General features: G+C 50.1%; 1 protein-coding gene across 1 annotated transcript in view; it reads right to left on the bottom strand.

Moving 5' to 3' along the window:
* Positions 1-1,056: 1,056 nt before the first annotated feature.
* The window catches only part of LOC121274587 (inositol-trisphosphate 3-kinase B-like), a 51,367-nt gene continuing 31,570 nt past the window's right edge, over positions 1,057-20,853 (bottom strand). The window contains exons 2-7 of the mRNA XM_041181918.1: positions 17,909-17,993; positions 14,082-14,295; positions 9,836-10,040; positions 6,733-6,834; positions 5,523-5,594; positions 1,057-1,544 (exon numbers count right to left, since the gene is read on the bottom strand). Of these exons, the coding sequence (XP_041037852.1) occupies positions 1,308-1,544; positions 5,523-5,594; positions 6,733-6,834; positions 9,836-10,040; positions 14,082-14,295; positions 17,909-17,993 (915 nt within the window). The 3' untranslated portion in view covers positions 1,057-1,307. The remainder of the gene's footprint in view (positions 1,545-5,522; positions 5,595-6,732; positions 6,835-9,835; positions 10,041-14,081; positions 14,296-17,908; positions 17,994-20,853) is intronic.

The raw sequence follows: 20,853 nt of genomic DNA, 5'->3' as shown, positions 1-20,853 counted from the left end.
AAACCCCCCTCTTGATGTTGAACACCTCGATCAAACCTGCCCCTTAACCTTCTCCGCTCTGAAGAGCACAATCCCGGCTTCTCCGGCCTCTCCGCGTGAACTGAAGCCCCCTCGTCCCTGGTCCCATTTCGGTAAATCTCCCTCCCGCACCCTCTCCGAGGCCTTGACACCCATTCCTAAAGCGCGGTGCCTGGAGTGGGACACAACACTCCAACCAGGGCCAAACTAGCGATTTACCATTTTGGTCCCTTCCTGTCTGCCGCTACCCCCCACTCCCCAACCACCTCCTCGTCCCTGGCTCCGAACTGGGGTGGTCTCTCCGATCCTTTGCATACCTTCTGACCGAGGGAGCATTCACACACCTGCTGGAACCTGAGGTATATATACAGCTCTGACTGAAGCCTGGCAGCAAATCGTTTCGAAAGACCAAAGCGTTGACCTTCAATACCATTGTAATGAAGTCCGACGACAGCGGTTAAACCTGCCCAATTAGCCGAATTTCCCACAAAAGCCGCCCAAGCATGAACATTGCCCCAGAATTGAAGTCACGTTTGCCTAAACAAGGATTCAAAGCGCGGAGATTTGTCGATATTCGATGATTATCTGGAGTTATGGGAAACCTTGAAGCAAATTTACGATGCGTTGCTGCTAAAAACACTATTAGTCCTTGCATGCTACTGTAGTGTCAAGTATTTCAGTGTGGAAACACAGGGTAGTGTGTTATGAGGAGAATTGCCACTGGGAATAAACCTGTCATCAGACACTCCACGAAACAGATCTGGGTCTCACTGCTCTGTCAACAGCTGGATTCAAATATACAGGGGCCTTTACTCTCTATCTAACCCCGTGCTGTACCTGTCCTGGGAGTGTTTGATGGGGACAGTGTAGAGGGAGCTTTACTCTGTATCTAACCCCGTGCTGTGCCTGTCCTGGGAGTGTTTGATGGGGACAGTGTAGAGGATGATTTACTCTGTATCTAATTCCGTGCTGTACCTGTCCTGGGAGTGTTTGATGGGGACAGTGTAGAGGGAGCTTTCCTCTGTATCTAACCCCGTGCTGTACTTGTCCTGGGAGTGTTTGATGGGGGCGGTAAAGAGGGAGCTTTACTCTGTATCTAACCCCGTGCTATACCTGCCCTGGGAGTGTTTGATGGGGACAGTGTAGAGGCAGCTTTATTCTGTTAGATACGCTGGCAGAGACCAATCAGGTAATCTCCCTCCATAGCATTCAACATGTGGCCATGAAATGATTCACCTGGTGTCTGCTAGGTTGAAACTGCCCCTCCCTACTTGGGCCAACGACCTCTCCTAGTCCTGGCCACTTGGTTCAGTCGGGGTGGCTTGCCTGGCCACAATTTCGGAGAAGAGGCCAAGCAGGTTGTCGAGTCCTAGCAGGTAACCATCCTCCCGGTTCCCCTCCTCCCAGGCCAGGTTGTGTTGCAAGGTCTGGCCCTCCGGCAGGCCCGTCGTCTTCCCAAAATCGATCATCCAGATGTTGACCCGTCCTTTCTTCTCGTGGATGAACAGCAGGGAGCTGCCAATAAGCTGGGATGGGGAAGAAAAGGCACACGTTGAAGGGGGGGGATGCACTCAAGAAGGACATGGACTTGAAATGGGCAGACAAACGGCAGATACAGTTTAACACAGAGCAGCGTGCAATGATGGAAGGAAGAATAAGGAGAGGCAATATGGACTAAAATGGCACCATTTTAAAAATGGTAGGAACAGACCTGGTCGGATATGGGCACAGATCCTTGAAGATGGTCGGACAGCTTGAGAAAGATGTCTGAAAAAGCATACAGAATGTATGGCTTTGCTTGTAGAGGAGCAGTGTACAAAAGGCTGCCACGCCAGATTCATAAATCACTGGTGAGCCCCAACTGGAGTACAGGGTTCAACTCTGGGCTCCGCACTTTAGGAAGGATGTCAAGGCCCCTGAGAAGGTGTGGAGGAGATTTACCCGAACGGGGCCAGGGGTGAGGGGACTTGAGTTAATCCGGAGAGACTGGAGAAGCCGGGGTGGTTCTCTTCAGAGCAGAGATGGATAAGGGGGAGATTTAATTGAGAGGTTCAAAATCATGGGGCGGTTTTGATAGAGTAAATAAGGAGACACCGTTCCCAGTGGCAGGAAGGTTGGTAACCAGAGGGGACACAGATTGAAGAGAATAGGTTAAAGAACCAGACGAGGAGAATTATTTTTACACAGCGAGTTGTTGTGATCTGGAAGGCGCTACCTGAAAGGGCGGCGGAAGCAGATTCAATGGGAACTTTCAAAGGGGAAATGTTTTTTTTTTATTATTCATTCATGGGATGTGGGCATCAGTGGCTGGGCCAGGATTTCTTGCCCATCCCTAATTGCCCCTTGAGAAGGTGGTGGTGAGCCACCTTCTTGAACCACTGCAGTCCACGTAGTGTAGGAACACCCACAGCGCTGTTAAGAAGGGGGTTCCAGGACTTCGACCCAGCCACAGTGAAGGTAAATACTTGAAAAGGAGAAACTTGTAGGGCTGTGGGGGAAAGAGCATGGGGGAATGGAACTAATTGGATAGCTTTTTCAAAGAGCTGGCAGAGGCACAATGGGCTGAATGGCCTCCTTTTGTGCTGTAAGATTCTAATTTCCCTCCTCCTCTCAAAGAGATTTACAGCACTTTGGGATATCCTGAGGCTGTGAAAGATGCTATAGAAATGCAGGTTCTCAGCCTCTCTTCAACCCAGCTTAGATCATCAACCTCAGCACGGACTGGGGCTAGAGCTTGGATTCCTCAGTGCAGTGCTGTATGGCACTTCTACCAACAACTATTCAGAGAAACATGAATGCTAACAGCACAGAAGGCGGCCACTCGGCCTGTCGTGCCTGTGCTGGCTCTTTACCAATGATTTTAAATCTCTGACCTCTTGTTATTGGCCTGCTCCCCAGAGGGAACATTTCTCTATGTGTCTCTATCTCTCCCTCCCTTTCTCTCCTCCTCTCTCTCCCCACTTCTGTGTCTCTCTCTCCCCTTCTCTCTCTCTCTCTCGCTCTCCCCCCTCCTCTCTCTCTTCCCCTTCTCTCTCTCCCCACTTCTCTCTACCTCTCATTCATTCTCTCTCTCTATCCCCTTCTCTCTCTCTCTCTATCCCCTTCTCTCTCTCTCGCCCTCCCTCTTCTCTCCCTCTCTCTCTATCCCCTTCTGTCCTTCTCTCCATCAAAGCTTCACATCCTCTTCAAATCCCCCTTGCAGTCACCTCTTCACCTTCTCTGTTCCAAGGGAGAACAGTTCAAACTTCTCCAAACTCACCTCATAACTGAAGTCCCTCACAGCTGCTAACACCCTGCTAAACGTCCTCTGTACCCTTTCTGAGGCTTTTACGTCTTGCCTGAAGTGTGGGGTCGAGAATGGTCCACATTTGCTCCCTAGCTTAGGCAGTCCCTCAGGATTGGGGATGACTTGCTTCCACCCCGGTTCGGTGGGTTCTGAGGTGACTGAGGCACGATCGGCGGACTCTGTCAGAGGGTGGGCTGGGCAGGTGGTCCGTGAAGGGTTGGGTAGATGGGATCTTTGGAGGTTTGTGCCCTCTCTCTCTCTCTCTCTCCGAAGCCTTGACTTCACCTCTGCACGTTCCTGACCAAGTCTCTCGATGTGCCCAGTGCCGTCCGGAAAGAGCCTTTTCCATTGTGGTCAGTCACAAGCCAGGGACTCCCAGGTGTCAGTGGGGGCGTTTGACCTCTTCAGGGGTGTTTTGAGGACATCTCTAAAGCCTTCCTGCTGTTCCCCTGGGAGTCTCCTGCCGTGACCGAGTTCCAAGTAGAACAGTCTACAATATTCTAGCTGAGGCTTAACCACTGATTTATAAAGTTCTGGCGTTAACTCTTCGCTTTAACATCTATTCCTCTATCAATAAATGCAAGTAACACACATTTGTTTAAAACCAGTTTATCAACTTCTCCTGGCACCTTTAAGGATTGGTGTGAATGGACGTGCTACAAGGGAGTTATTAAGACATGCTTAATAACTGACCCTCCGACAATGCAGCACTCCCTCAGTACTGACCCTCACACAGTGCAGCGCTCCCTCAGTACTGACCCTCCGACAGTGCAGCTCTCCCTCAGTACTGACCCTCCGACAGTGCAGCACTCACTCAGTACTGATCCTCACACAGTGCAGCATTCCCTCAGTACTGACCCTCACACAGTGCAGCACTCCCTCAGTACTGACCCTCCAACAGTGCAGCACTCCCTCAGTACTGACCCTCTGACAGTGCAGCACTCCCTCAGTACTGACCCTCCGACAGTGCAGCACTCCCTCAGTACTGACACTCTGACAGTGCAGCAATCCCTCAGTACTGACCCTCCGACAGTGCAGCACTCCCTCAGTACTGACCCTCTGACAGTGCAGCGCCCCCTCAGTACTGACCCTCCAACAGTGCAGCACTCCCTCAGTACTGACCCTCCGACAGTGCAGCACTCCCTCAGTACTGGCAGGAGGAGTGTTAGCCTGGATGATAGGCCGGCTAAAGGTCCACTTCCTGCATCGAATTTGACTACATCTAAATAATAGTGCCAGAAGAGGATGTGGCCTGCTGCAACTTGTTGTGGATTATATTGTTTGAGGCAAGTAATTAGTTCAATATGTACAGTGAATAAAGTGGAATGTCTACTCTATTCCTATGGACCAAACCGGTTCCCACTCTTTCTAGTTGTACTGAATCCCAATGGACCAAATCACTTCCCATTCAACCCCATTGTACACAATCCCAATGGACCCAAACCCATTCCCATTCACTCCCATTTACACAATCCCAATGGGCCCACATCCCTTCCCATTCACTCCCATTCTACACAATCCCAATGGACCCAAACCCCTTCCCATTCACTCCCATTCTACACAATCCCAATGGACCCAAACCCCTTCCCATTCACTCCCATTCTACACAATCCCAATGGACCCAAACCCCTTCCCATTCACTCCCTTGTACCCAATCCCAATGGACCCAAACCCCTTCCCATTCACTCCCATTGTACACAATCCCAATGGATCCAAACCCCTTCCCATTCACTCCCATTGTACACAATCCCAATGGACCCAAGCCCCTTCCCATTCACTCCCATTGTACACAATCCCAATGGACCCAAGCCCCTTCCCATTCACTCCCATTGTACACAATCCCAGTGGACCCAAGCCCCTTCCCATTCACTCCCATTGTACACAATCCCAATGGACGTAACCTTTCCCATTACTCCCGTTGGATTGTTCTGTATTGAAGTGTAACATGTCTCCCATACTGTTCCTGGCACAGTGAGTGCCGAGTTAACCTACATTATAACAGTGAAATGGGGCACATTCTTTTTCCCCATAACAAGCTCTGGTAACCTGGGCAGTGCGGCTGTATGGGAGACACCCCGGGTGAAGGCTTGGGTCTGAAAAGCCTTCTTTTAGAAGTTGAAAGCCCAACTGTGCAATACGGGGATCACCACACAACCTTCATCCTGCAGCAATGGAACACCGTCCTTGTGTTCAAATGCTACAGAAACCTCTAACATACCTCATGAGACTTGAAAAATTGAGACTGCTGTAATGCCTCCTTGATAGCTTGTAACCGATTCAAGTAGCCTTCCTGTAAAACAGAGGGATTGATTAAGATCTGTCACGACCCCCCTTAGATATAGGTGCCCGTACAAAACCTAAAAACAAAACTATTGTCCAACCGTGACCCTTTGACCCCCATGGAAGAGCTATCCCAGCAGAGTTAGAGAAGGACACGGTGAGGGGAATCACTCCACTCCCTCGAGGGCCAGTCCCAAAGTCGGCACCAATTGGCAATCTGACTCTGGTCACTAGACGGTGGGTGTGGGAAATGGGTTAAAATAATGCAGGAGCCAGTCCTTTTCAACAATTACCCTCAGAGTGTTTGATGGGGTCAATGTAGAGGGAGCTTTACCCTGTATCTAACCCCGTGCTGTACCTGTCCTGGGAGTGTTTGATGGGGACAGTGTAGAGGGAGCTTTACTCTGTATCTAACCCTGTGCTGTACCTGTCCTGGGAGTGTTTGATGGGGACAGTGTAGAGGGAGCTTTACCCTGTATCTAACCCCGTGCTGTACCTGTCCTGGGAGTGTTTGTGGGGACGGTGTAGTGGGATGGAGCCTTGGCCAGGTTAATTGAAGCTTTGAATTTGTCCAGCTGCTTTGTTGCATCAGAAAGAGATGGATAGAAATTACCTGCAGGGCCACAGCCCAACCCTAGCTACTGTTTAATAAATGACTGCTGTGACAGAGTTTTTCAAATTTCAGGCTAGTTGCCAAACACAACACAGGGAAAGCTAGCAGGAAACTGTAATTATCTTCTTGGGGTGGTGAGAACTCAGGATTGCCTGAGCTTGTTCCTGTGCAGTGCTTTTGGCAAGTCCCTGCAAACGAATTTCCAACACGTCAAACATTTTTCAACCAAACTATACGTGGGTGTGACACTCTGTTGTGGAGCGGTGCAGAGCGAATGCACAATGGAATAGGTTAGAACCCTCAGCTGTCTCTCACATCAGGCCTGGATACAGAGAGCAGCTCACTTTCGTGCTGTGCATTAAATGGTCTACCAATCCATTCAATCATGCTCCACACCCAGTGGCTAACCAAGGATTGAATGGGCTTTTCACTAATCTGGATGATTCTTAACCGTTAATGCTCAATGCATCACTTCAGATGGGGCGTGGCCACCTGGCCCCGCTATTTGTCACTGGAGGACGGAGGGCAAACCTACCAGGATATCCAGGTGGCCTTCAGTGAAGCGGACCAGAGTTGTGATGATCTGTTCCCTGGCTTTTGTGTGCTTGAAGTCTTTATGGACCGCTCCGTTATCCATCTGCAAAACAAGAGGCCTCTTCTTAGAACCTTACAGCCCAGGGGATGGCGATGGCGTAGTGGTATTGTCGCTGGACTAATAATCCAGAGACCCAGGATAGTGGGGACACGGGTTCGAATCCTGCCACGGCAGATGGTGGAATTTGAATTCAATAAAAATCTGGAATTAAAAGTCGAATGTCTAATTGTTGTAAAAACCCATCTGGCTCACTAATGTCCTTATAGGGAAGGAAATCTGCTGTCCTTACCTGGTCTGGTCTACATGTGACTCCGGGATGTGTTTGGGTCTTAAATGAGTGGATTAGGAAAAAAGAATGTGGCCAATCAGCCCTTTGGGGGTCTGTATCATCTCATCAAATGCCAACTGATAGACCCCTCATCAGATGGCAGGAGTTGCCTCACATGGTGTTCGCTGATCTGTTCAGGGTTTATGCCCTGGGCAACGAATGTTTGAGCTCCGTGGCCCACAGCAAGTGGATAGTTGCGGCAAGCGGAGACTATCTCCACCTCCGAACTCTGGCCTCATGTCTGGAGGGATGCTTATGTCGTATGGTCCATGAGCACAATGTGGATCAGAACACTCGTTACCTGCGCTTTGTCGGGTAACGTCCACTTGGAGGTGGCGCACTGAAGGGTGTTACTTGCTTCTGGACAGCAGAGCGGAGACATTGAGGCGGGTGGTCCAGTGTTGTTGCAGATGGAACTCGGGGGGGCTTCACAGAGGGGTAAAAACAGACCACAGCGGGAAGTCGAGAATTTTGGTGCAAGGGTCAATTCAGTGCAGCGGCAGGATGGAGGTAGCTTTAAGCATTGTAGTGGTTTTTGTAGGTTGGAGCGGTTAGTATTTAAACTAAGAATCTACAACTAGTACTAATCTATAACTAATATTGCCGACAACAGTGACCTGTTGCCGAAGCTTTTTGCCTCGTATTCGTCAGGACAAACCCAAGAATGCCAAATTTCAAACGACAACAACAATTTATACTAGAGGAGAAAAGGGTGCTGATTGGTCGGCATGTCGATTCTGATTGGCTGAGGTGTTGCCGTGGAGAAAGAAACGGGGAGCTATTGGCTCCCCAAGTTCCTGGGTAATTCAAAAAAGGCGAGTGGCTTGGACATATTCCTTTTGTTTGCAGAGAATGGGTCCCCCCCTGTACGTATGTCACTTCTAGCAAGTGTAAATGAGCCATATTACAAACTTGACTGATTGTCTTAAATTGGTGTTAGTGTAGCTATTAGCGCACTAATGCTTTCTTCAAATAATAATCTAAACAAGTTAAATTAATTAGTTTAAATTAAGTTTAAATTACTTAATTTCATTTAGATGAAATGAAAATTAAACCCAAGTAAATTAATTCCATTAAGCTTTAATGAATGTAATATGTAAAATGGGGTTAGACAGAGATGGCAGTGCAAGAGATGTGCTAAACGTGAGAGTTTGTGGAGAGCATTTGTAACGTCTGCAGCCCAAGGAGCTTTGGCTCAGAGTTGCTGAGTTGGATCCGAAGTGCAGACATTGCATGACATCGAGGAGGGGGAGAGTTACCTGGAGTCCTAAAGACTCTTTAGTACTTGGTGCCGGGTTTCAAGATATCTCCTCGTGGCTTGACAGGAACTCTGAGAAGGAGGGGACAGATCCAGCTGTTGTGGCCCACATAGGGACCAATGACACCGGGAGAACAAAGAATGAGATTCTGCTGAGGGAGCTTGAGGGGCTCGGGTACAAATTTGGAAAGGTAATAATCTCTCGATTATTACCCGCGCCACAGGCAAACAGGCACAGGGACGAGCCGATTCCTGGTTTAAATGCATGGTTGAAAGAGTGGCGTGGGAGGCAGGAGTTTCAATTCGTGGGGCGCTGACACCAGTACTGGAGCAAGAGGAAGCTGCTCCATTGGGACAAATTCCACTTAAACCAGACTGGAACCTGGTGAATCGAAGGCTGGGAAATCGGACTTTGAACCCCTGGGAGGAAGGGTTTGGGAAAGGATAAATCTTTCAGTCTGAAAAGTAAAATCAAGGTTATGGGGCAGATTTGGATAAAATCAGGCAGATTGTATCAGAGAGTGTAATCACAGTAATAGGGTATCAGTGATTGAGACTAAAGGGAAAATAGTAAAAAGTTAAACTTAAAAGTTAAAGCTAAACATTTATAATAAGATAGATGAATTAATGGCACAAGTAGATGTTTGATCTAGTCACTAGTACTGAGAAGGAAGCCTGAGACAAGGATATCCTGGGAAATGTTAGCCCTCATGTGGACCAAGCGAACCAACTTGGCAAATGTAACCTGATGGAATGCATTCTAGACAGTTTTCTAGAACAAGATGTTGAGGAACCAAATACGGAATGGGCTATTTCAGGCCGAGTATTGTGCAATGGGACAGTGTTAATTAGTAACTCTGGCAAAGGATCCTGCAGGAAAGAGTGATCATAACACGATAGAATTTCAGAGTTTGAGGGTGATGTGGTTAGTAAAGAACAATGTTCATTCAGTTCGACAGGCTTGTGGGCACTAATGGAATTGACGGATTGTGGGAAAATGGCAGGAAGGTGTAGCTGAGCTGGAAGATCAGCCAGTGGTCTTTATTGAGTGGCAGGCACGATGGGCTGAATGGCCTCCACCCACTCTGTCTTTTTATACCTCGTTAGGAGGTATATTCCCAATGGTAGGAAAGTGAAAGATACACAGAAAATTTAAGGGGACCCGCAACCCTACCCTCCCCCCTCCAGCCCCCAGGCTCCCCCCAGCGGCTTCCCCTAGTTGATCACTCAATGAGAGAGGAAAGGTGGTATGGGCTAGGGTGGACCAGGGTGCCACATTGTAATGTGGGAGTGGCACAGTCTAGACTTGGTCAGCTCCTTTTGCGGAGGTAGCATCAAGGGCTGGATTGACCTGTTCGTGGTCTCCACTAGGGAGTGTACATTGAGAGAGGTTAGGAAAGGGGGTAGAAAACGGAAACGAGGTGAAAGAAGGCTAGCGGGAAATTCGATTCACAAACCGTTATTCCTTCTATGCGGAAGCCAAGACTGGCTGTGGAGCTCATGGTCTCCCTCCACTGCATGTAGCGTACTTTGGTCACCCCGGCCAGGCTGTGCTCCTCCTCGGTGGGGGCTTTCGGGTCCACCTTGCTCATCTTCTGGTACAGGTCCTTGCGGAGGCTGATCTTCTGCCTGGAACTTGCCACTTCCTCTTCCAGGTAGGTCCTGAACAGAGACAGTAAGAGGGACAAAGAGCCTGCATTTATATAGCACCTTTCACACGCCTCGGGAACTCCCTCCCTGCCGCTAAAGCATTGGGAAGCGCAGAAAAATTGGGAACCAATTTCTGCACAGCAAGATCCCACAAAGGACAACATGATGCTGATCCCCATTATTATTATATTTTTTTACTGATCTTGATTGAGGGGTAAATATTGGCCTCAGGACCCCAGCGAGAGCTCCCCCTGCTCAATTTGCGACGTTGGCCCACGGGATCATTTGCACCCACCTGAGGGAGAAGACGGGATTTTGGTTTAATGTCTGTTCTGAAAGACAACTCTGACTGTGCAGCACTCCCTCAGTACTGACCCTCTGACAGTGCAGCACCCCCTCAGTACTGACCCTCCGACAATGCAGCACTCCCTCAGTACTGACCCTCTGACAGTGCAATACTCCCTCAGTACTGACCCTCCGACAGTGCAGCACTCCCTCAGTACTGACCTTCTGACAGTGCAGCACCCCCTCAGTACTGACCCTCTGACAGTGCAGCACCCCCTCAGTACTGACCCTCTGACAGTGCAGCACTCCCTCAGTACTGACCCTCCGACAGTGCAGTACCCCCTCAGTACTGACCCTCTGACAGTGCAGCACTCCCTCAGTACTGACCCTCTGACAGTGCAGGGCTCCCTCAGTACTGACCCTTCAACAGTGCAGCGCTCCCTCAGTACTGACTCTCCAACAGTGCAGCACTCCCTCAGTACTGACCCTCCAACAGGGCAGCACTCCTTCAGTACTGACCCTCCGACAGTGCAGCACTCCCTCAGTACTGACTCTCTGACAGTGCTGCACTCCCTCAGTACTGACCCTCCAACAGTGCAGCACTCCCTCAGTACTGACCCTCCGACAGTGCAGCACTCCCTCAGTACTGACCCTCCGACAGGGCAGCACTCCCTCAGTACTGACCCTCCGACAGTGCAGCACTCCCTCAGTACTCACCCTTTGAGCTTGATTCCCATTTGTGTGTGGCGGGGGTCGGGGGGAAATGGGGGCAGGTCTGCGTGGGGACTTGGGTCCCCAGCACAAAATGCTAAAAGCTGGGCTAAAGAGGCAGGTTTTAAGGAGGGTCTCCAACGAGGAGAGGTCCAGCGACGCCTATCCAGGCGGAATGGTCCTTGTGAAGGTGCAAGTCTTTCGCAGGGACTGTAGGTGGACAAATATAATTGCGACTTTCAAAAGGGGAACTGGATAACTACTTGTAAGGGAAAAATATTTGCCAGGTGCGGGGGAAGGAGCTGAGGGGGCGCGGGTCCACTCGGACAGCTCTCTCAAAGGGCTGGCACAGGCACGTTGGGTTGAATGGCTGCCTCTGGTGCTGCATCATCCTATGATGACTGACCTCCCCGTGACTCCCCCAATAGAAACACTTGGATCAACCGGATGTTTTCATTGGATGGGGCAGCGTTGGGAGCTTTCAGACTTCGCTGTTTTGGCATACCCTGCTGACTGGGCCGTGCCAGTTCCCATCGATGCAGAAAGAAGGCTTTGGCCCGAGCTTTCTCCTCTTGGAGCAGTGGGCTCCGAGCCAGACTCTGAGATTGGCTGAGTTCCCTGGGAATCCCAAGTGGGGACTTGGCGCTCGCTCTCTCTCCCTCTCTTTCTCTCTCGCTCTGGGCTGTTGAATCTGGCTGAGTCACTCACTGGGGGAGCTCCAGTGCGATAGCATGTCCTCCCTCACCGCCCAGCCTTTTGACTTTGGCTGTTGCAAGAGGAAGCGATGTATGTGCGGGGAGGAATGCATTGAAAGGTGCGAAGTCGCATTAGTTCTATCTTGGTTCTCAGCTGGCCTCTGCGCATCAGAACAAGGAGATTGAGGCGCGTGTCGCCAGAACTGAGAGGAATGCAAACTCTCAGAGAGGGGGTGAACAAAGCCGTGCCCCTCTCCTGCGGAAATCGGAAGGTCAAGGGTTGACCTGATCGAGGTCCTTAACCTTATTGGGTCTGGCGGAGTATATGAGGAGGTATTTCCACTTGTGGCATGGGTTTGGGGGCTAATTGGTGGGGGGGGGGCGTTGGGGAAACCAGAGCTCGGGTTCACAAATATAGGACAGTCACTAATAAATCCAGTCGGGAATTCAGGAGAAACTTCTGCGCCCAGAGATGGGGGAGAATGTGGAACTTGCTCCCACAGGGGAGTGGTTGAGGTGAATAGTCAGGGTGACCGACTCTTATGAAAACAAAGTAATGGGGACTTCAAGTACAGGACTGGGAGGGGGACAGGGGCGGGTGCTAGCAGAGGCCAGTCGGGCCGAATGACCTGTTTTTGTGCTGTAGTTACACTGCAATTTGACCTACCCCTGCTGTGAGCAATTTTTTGCGCCTTCCAGGCCCATGAGGCACCCTTAGTTTTCTCGTGTCCCTCATGTCAAGAGGGATTCTCGGAAACCAAGCCTGTTGTGGAAATCAGCAGAGCCTAAGGCCTTGAGGCGAACGGAGGTGGAGGACCCAGCCCCCCCACCCGGCCCTGGCTAAAAGGCCTTTATAACCTGCATTTGCCGCTCACAACCACCAACTTTATGTTCGTTTCCCTGCACACACCACAACGCCCCCCCGCCACCACAACTGCTCATTCTCAGGTAAACTGTTCCAATTGATGACATCACAGCTATGAATCAATGGGAATCAGAGTCAGCCACAGACATCAGCGGAACAGTCCATTGGTAAAGGAGGGATAACCCTCAACCTAATCTTAATAAACACATCCGAACTCTCATGTAGCTTGATTTGTTTTTTTTTGTCCAATATCTGTCCTGCTCATGAGGGTGCCAGGCTGTGGATCCCGTTGTTGGGATTCCAGAAGCCAGTAAAGTAGTTTTGAAGTGTAGTCGGGGTTGAAATGTAGGAAAGGTTGGCTGCCAATTTGCACGCAGCAAGATGCCACAAACAGTGGGGGGATTAATGACTCAGGTCACCCGTTTTAGTCATGTCAGTCGAGGGATAAGTATTGGCCCCAGGACACCTAGGATCTTTTACATCCACCTAAGAGGGCAGATGGGGCTTCAGCATAACATCTCATGTGAAAGATGCACCTCTGACAGTGCAGCACTCTCTCACTATTGATGCTCCGACAGTGCAGCTCTCGCCTCAGTAACAGGCTTCCTTAAATGGCCTCCTGTTCCTGTGTATGAGACTCGAGGGGCTGAATGGCCTCCCCCTGTTCCTGTGTAACAGGCTGGAGGGGCTGAATGGCCTCCTCCTGTTCCTGCGTATCAGGCTTGAGGGGCTGAAAGGCCTCCTCCTGTTTTTATGAAACAGGATTAAGGGGGGGGGGGTGCTGAATAGCCTCCTCCTGTTTCTGTGTAACAGGATTAAGGGGGGGCTGAATGGCCTCCTCCTGTTCCTATGTAATAGGATTGAGGGGGGGCTGAATAGCCTCCTCCTGTTTCTGTGTAACAGGATTAAGGGGGGAGCTGAATGGCCTCCTCCTGTTTCTATGTAACAGGATTAAGGGGGGGGGAGCTGAATGGCCTCCTCCTGTTTCTATATAACAGGATTAAGGGGGGGGGAGCTGAATGGCCTCCTCCTGTTTCTATGTAACAGGATTAAGGGGGGGGAGCTGAATGGCCTCCTCCTGTTTCTATATAACAGGATTAAGGTGGGGGCTGAATGGCCTCCTCCTGTTTCTATGTAACAGGATTAAGGGGGGCTGAATGGCCTCCTCCTGTTTCTATGTAACAGGATTAAGGGGGGACTGAATGGCCTCCTCCTGTTTCTATGTAACAGGATTAAGGGGGGACTGAATGGCCTCCTCCTGTTTCTATGTAACAGGATTAAGGTGGGGGCTGAATGGCCTCCTCCTGTTTCTATGTAACAGGATTAAGGTGGGGGCTGAATGGCCTCCTCCTGTTTCTATGTAACAGGATTAAGGTGGGAGGGGGGTTGAATGGTGTCCTCTTGTTCCCACCTGGCGTGCCAGCGTTCCAGAATAACCCCCTTCACCCCCAAACCAGAGGAGCTGCAGCCGTGTGCCGAGGCGCCCCTCGAGCTCACCGTGTGCCCATTTTGCAGTCCATGATGCAGGGCAGGCTGAGCCCCATCAGGAGATCCTCCATCTGAATGAACTGCTCGCCGTCCTTCTCCACCACTCCGTAGTACGCTGGCACGTAGGGCTTGAGAACGTCGTCCATGAGCCGCTCCAGGCACCGGCTCTCGTTCACGCTGAATTTCTTCAGGATGTAGCCGGCTTCGCTGGGGCGGAAGTGACCTGGCGGTGAGGAGAGACAGAAAAAAAAAAGGAGAAGCGGTAAAGGGGGGAGTTCACCTAGAGTCGAAGGCGGGGTGAGGACAACGAGGCTCGCTCCCCGAAGGCAAGGTCTGACTGAGGGCCCTCGAGGAAAGGTAGACATGTATTTTGCGTAGCGCCTCTTCCTTCCGAAGCGCGGGCCCCAGGTTAACGCAGGAAACGTGGCAGCTGAGTGGCGCACAGCAAGATCCCACAAACAGCAACGTGAGAACGACCAGCGCCGTCTGTTTTTTTTTGTGTGACGTTGACTGAGGATTAATATTGGTCCCAGGACACGGGGGAGAACTCCCTCCCCCCCCCCCCACCCCACAACCCCACAACCGCTCCCCCCCAACTCTTCTCCCAATAGTGGCCTTCGGATCTTTCACACCCACCTCGAGTGGGCAGACGGGGCCTCAGTTTAATGCCTCATCTGAAAAGACGGCACCGCTGACAGTGCGGCACTCACTCCGTACCGGCGCTGGCCTACGGGGCTCAAGTCTCAGGAGAGATCCTCAGGCCCGTAACCTCCCGGCACAGGAGTCAGAGAGCTAGGAGACAACCATGGCTGAGGCCAACCATGGGAAATGAAGCAAAGGTCATGTAATGTACAGCTCAGCTGTGATCTAACTGGATGGTGGAGCAGGCTCGAGGGGTTGAATGGCCTCCTCATGTTCCTATATATAATGCAACACCAGCCGACTGGCATAACTGCACTATTACCTGGCTCGAGTATCCCCACTGTCTAAGTTCAGAGGTGGAGCGAGTGAGTGAAATAGGCTATTATGTAAGGAATAGAAGCAGGAGAATACTATTCAGCCTATCGAGCCTGCTCTGCCATTCAGTACGATCACGGCTGATCTCCTACCTCAACTTCATTTTCCCTCCCGCTCCCCATAACCCTTGATTCCCCGAGACACCAAAGATCTGTCTGTCCCAGCCTTAAATGTATTCAACACTGGAGTATCCACAACCCTCTGGGGTAGAGAATTCCAAAGATTCACAAACCTCTGAGTGAAGAAATTTCTCCTCACCTTATCCTGAGACTGGGCCCCCCCGTGTTTTAGATTCCCCCGACCAGTGGAAACAATCTCTCAGCGTCCACCCTGTCACAACCCTCTTCAGAATTTTACAGGTTTCAATGAGATCGCCTCTCATTCTTCTAAACTCCAGAGAATATAAACCCAATTTATTCAGCCTCTCATCATAGGACAACCCCCTCATCCCAGGGACCAATCTAGTGAACCTTCACTGTACCGTCTCCAGTACAAGTCTATCCTTCCTTAAATGTGGAGACCAAAACTGCACACAGTGTTCCAGATGTGGTCCCACCAAAACCCTGTACAACTGTAACAAGGCTTCCTTATTCTTATACTCCAATCCCCTTGCAGTAAAGGCCAACATGCCATTTGCCTTCCTAATTGCTGGCTGTACCTGCAGGATAACTTTGTGCTCCCTGTACGGGCACACCCAAGTCCATCAACATTTACAAGCCTCACGCCTTTAAAAAAAATTCTGCTTTTCTATTCTTCCGATCAAAGTAAATAACCTCACACCTCCCCACAGTATGCTCCGTCCGCCACCTTGTCACCCACTCACTCCACCTGTCCGTATCTCTTTGCAGCCTCTTTGTGTCCTCCTCACAGCTTACCTACCCACCTAGTCTGGTATCAGCAGCAAACTTGGATACCTTGCTCTCTGCCTCTTCACCTCAGCTATTAACATAGATTGTGAATTTCTGAGGTCCCAGCACTGATCCTTGCAGCACTGTTAAAGGGCATTGGGGTTCCTGAGGTGGCATCATGCTCCAGTCCAGGGTGTTCAATTTAATAAATGAGTGTCAAGAGACCCTCTCACTCACCTCTAGTGGGCAGTGTAGTTGTGCCCATCGCAATGTCAAGGCTCTTTCTAACCCAGTGTTCCCCTTCCTGCCTACTTGTCTTTATTCTGCGGAGGATCCTACTTGTACTGAACACTGGCTGAACAGGAGTGTGTGGTGAGGCACCAAAGTGACACTCGCAATAATGGAGGGCCAAGGACCTCCCGGGTCCACAGGCCATGGACTGAGGAACCACTGTACGTTACCTCGACTTCTCTCCCTCTCTCACACTCCCTTCCAGATCATCTGTTGCTAGTGGTGTTGCTTGATGGATAAGTATTGGTCAGGACATGAGAACATTAGAAGTAGGAGCTGGAGAAGGCCATTTGCCCCCTCAAGCCTTGCTCCATCGTCAATCATGGCTGATCTACCTCAACTCCACTTGCCCGCTCCACCCCACGATTCCCTTAGTGCCTAAAAAATCTTTCAATCTCAGCCTTGAATAAACTCAATGACTGAGTGTCCACAGCTTCCTGGGGTACAGAATTCCAAAGAAGCAGAGCAGGGGAGCCCTGGCCAATATTTATCCAAATATCAACCCTGGATTAACCTCTGACCCCCACCCCACCGGCCTCAGGTTGACGTACTGTTGCAACCTTGGATAATATCTTTCACCTACACCAACAACATTCCCTCCGTACCCACCCTTCCAGACACATCCACTTACCCCACCCTGCTGAAAGCTGTATTCCAGGTATCTATTAACCTGGGTAGGGTGACTGTGGGGGTACGGGGGAGGGGGAGGGACGGCTGGGGCAGGGGTCAGTTATTGGTGCCTCTCTGCATGGCTCCCCTCGCCTAATCTTCACCAAGGCTGGCTCGATCTTTCCAATCCGCACACCCAACCACCGCACCCCACTGGAACGTTCTCTGTCTCTCTCAGCCCCCATGGACCCTCCCAATCATGTATCCTTCAGCCTCTTGGAAACCCCTGTCCCGAGCTCTCTCCCTTGGAGAATCCCACTGCGCCCAAGGAGTTGCATGACCATCTCTTCCCAAGGATTAACGCCTGGGGCTGATTTGAGAGCTCACACCCCCACTGCTGAACGGTCAAGAGGAGGGCTTAATGGGTGTCTTAGGGTGTTGTTATCCTTTAATAGTACCACTGATATCTCTGCCAGCTCCTTCATACTCCCCTTTTCCTCAGTTTAGTGGGGGTGGGGTGGAATCCATTTGCCTCTTGATACCTCACTCAAGTAAGTCCAATCCTGTGCTAACTGATGTTCATGTATTTAGCATGCACACAATACATAACATGTACCTACAACACGCACACGCACAGACAACACATAACACGTACGTACAATATGTGCACACAACTCAACTTGTACGTACTATACACAAGCTCACACGAAACACACAAGACGTAACACGTGGATACACACACACTCAACAAACGTACATACAGCATGTAGACAACACATGCACAATGTGTACATACAACATGCTACACATAACGCTTGCATACAAGATGTATGCAGCATATTATCATGTATGTAAAACACAAGTGCACGTGTGTGCACGTGCATACACACAACGTATCACACATACAACATGCACAGACAACACTCGTCACACATAACACCCACACATATAATGCATAGATCCAACACCTACACATACAACACACAGGTATATATATATATATATATCGAAAACATGCAACCCCCTCCCCCCACGACACGAGACCAGCAGAAGTTCAGCCCCTGCTCTCACCTTCATGCCCTGCGAGTTGGACCCATGAGTTTGGTCTTCGGCGGGTCCAGTGCACCACAGTGAAAAAGGTCTTCCACGATTTAGTCTGTGAGGGGGGGAGGGGGTGGCAGGGACGAAGAGAAAAGACATCACATCACAATGAGTCTCACCGAACCCCTTCTGAGCAATTGGGAGGGTTTCGGGGGGAGCTTGGGGGGGCATTGACCACTTGCCAAGAGTGATATGAAGATGCCTCCTTGTCCAGCACTTGAAAATAATCCATAAATTTTGAACTGGAAACAAAATCCTTGACAATGGACTCCAGTGGAGGTGGGTGGGAGGAGGGGGGGGGAAGAGGTGGGTAGGGGGTGGATGATCGGCGTGGTCGGCAGTGGAAGCATCAGCTTAGCCTCCCTGCCCACCACAGGGGACGCGTGTGTGTGTGCGTGTGTATGTGAGTGTGTGTGTGTGTGTGTACATGTGTGTGTATGAGTGTGTGTGCGTGTGTATGTGAGTGTGTGTGTGTACATGTGTGTGTATGAGTGTGTGTGCGTGTGTATGTGAGTGTGTGTGTGTGTGTGTACATGTGTGTGTATGAGTGTGTGTGCGTGTGTATGTGAGTGTGTGTGTGTACATGTGTGTGTATGAGTGTGTGTGCGTGTGTATGTGTGTGTGTGTGTGTGTGTACATGTGTGTGTATGAGTGTGTGTGCGTGTGTATGTGAGTGTGTGTGTGTGTATGCATGTGTGCGCACACACGTGCCCAGATGCTGAACAAAACTCCATAAAAACTATTGGTCAGGTACAACAAGACGAAAGAAGCAAGGGGGACTGGAATGGGATGTGGGCATTGCTGGCAAGGCCAGTACTTGTTGCCCATCCCTAATTGCCCTTGACCTGAGTGGCTTTGTTATGCCATTTCAGAGTCAATCACATTGCTGTGAGGGTCTAGAGTCACACGTAGGCCAGACCAGGTAAGGGCAGCAGATTGCCTTCCCTAGTGAACCTGATGGGTTTTTACAATTGATAATAGTTGTCATGATCAACATTACTGGGACTGCCTTTATAATTCCAGATTTATTAATTGAACTCAAATTCCACCAGCTGCCACGGGTAGATTTGTGCCCGTGTGCCCAGGATATTAGCCTGGGCCTCCAGGTGACTAGTGATATTACCATTACGCCGCTGTCTCCCCCTGTGTGTGGGGGAGAGTGTTGGGGGGAGAGAGAGAGAGAGAAAGAGACATCTTTTCTGCTGATGGGAGTCCAGGACAAGGGGACGTCACCTTAAGATCGGACACAGGTCGTTCAGGGGTCATGTAAGGAAGCACCTCCTCTCAAATGAAGGTGTGGGAAGTCGGAAGCACTGTGAAGATGGGCATGGGTGACCAAGGCATGAGTGTGAGGGCAAGGAATACATTCAGCCAGAGTTGAAGACCCTTGATCTTCACTTTGTACGAAAAAAAACATAGCAGCAACCATACGCCGTCCCTCTTAGACGTTGGCTGTTGAACGACCAATTGGAGGCGTTCCACATCAGCCTACTGACCCCACAATGAGCAGGGCCACTGTGCAGAGACATGAAGTTTAGGGCCAATCAGGGTTGCTGGGTGAGAGGTGAAATTGGGTGATCGTGGATCATAAAGGTTGCGGCCTTTCACCTCAAGGTCTGGGTCTGTCCACACTCGATTGGCTGCGGGGAGACTTACCAAAGTAGTTCTGGTGCTTCAGTTCACGCAGAGAGACTGGAGAAGCCGGGATTGTTCTCCTCAAAGCAGAGAAGGTTAAGGGGGAGGTTTAATCGAGGCGTCCGAAATCATGAGGGGTTTGGACAGAGTAACTAAGGAGAGACTGTTCCCAGTGGCAGGAGGATCGGTAACCAGAGGGGACGCAGATTGAAGAGAATCGGTAAAAGAACCAGAGGGGGAAATGAGGAGAATTTTTTTTTATATGCAGCGAGTTGTTGTGATCTGGAATGCGCTGCTTGAAAGGGCGGCGGAAGCAGATTCAATAGGAACTTTCCAAAGGGAAATTGGATAAACACTTGAGGGGAAAAATTTGCCATGCTATGAAAGAGCAGGAGCGGAATGGAATTAATTGAATAGCTCTTTCAATAAGCTAGCACAGGCATGATGGGCCGAATGAACTCCTGCCTTGTGTGATTCTATGTTGCTTTAAACGACCTGGACAAATTTTTGCTTTTATCTGGACAAATTTGAGTTTGGGTCTGATCCAATTTCAACCTGGATTATTTTAATGGCAAATTCTTTAGCTTCATTTTGGTGCTTATTTACATTTAAGAAGGAAGTTTAATTTAGCAATAAAAATGCGATCATTTTAGGCCATGGTGGGTTTTGTTTCTCATCTGATAAAATTACAGTGGGGAGTTCAGAAATTTGAGAGGCACAGGAGGTAACTGATTAAAACTGATCTAACTGGTGAATGGTGGTGGGCAATTAAGCAACTCACTGGAGGAGGAGGCTCCACAAATATCCCCATCCTCAATGATGGAGGAGCCCAGCACATCAAAGCAAAAAATAAGGCTGAAACATTTGCTACAATCCTCAGCCAGAAGTGCCAAGTGGATGATCCATCTTGGCCTCCTCCGGAGGTCCCCAGCATCACAGATGCCAGTCTTCAGCCAATTCAATTCACTCCATGTGGTATCAAGAAACATCTGAAGGTATTGGATACTGCAAAGGCTATGGGCCCTGACAATATTCCAGCAATAGTACTGAAGACTCGTGCTCCAGAACTTGCCGCACCCCCTAGCCAAATTGTTCCAGTACAGCTACAACACTGACATCTACCCGGCTATGTGGAAAATTGCCCAGGTATGTCCTGTACACAAAAAGCAGGACAAATCCAACCCTACCAATTACTGCCCCATCAGTCTACTCTCCATCATCAGTAAAGTAATGGAAGGGATCATCAACAGTGCTATCAAGGGGCTCTTGCTTGGCAATAA

The sequence above is a fragment of the Carcharodon carcharias genome (genome assembly GCF_017639515.1).
Source record: "Carcharodon carcharias isolate sCarCar2 chromosome 37 unlocalized genomic scaffold, sCarCar2.pri SUPER_37_unloc_1, whole genome shotgun sequence".
Taxonomy (NCBI): Eukaryota; Metazoa; Chordata; class Chondrichthyes; order Lamniformes; family Lamnidae; genus Carcharodon; species Carcharodon carcharias.
Note: the sequence above shows the minus strand (reverse complement) of the source record. Positions and strands in the feature narration are given on the sequence as shown.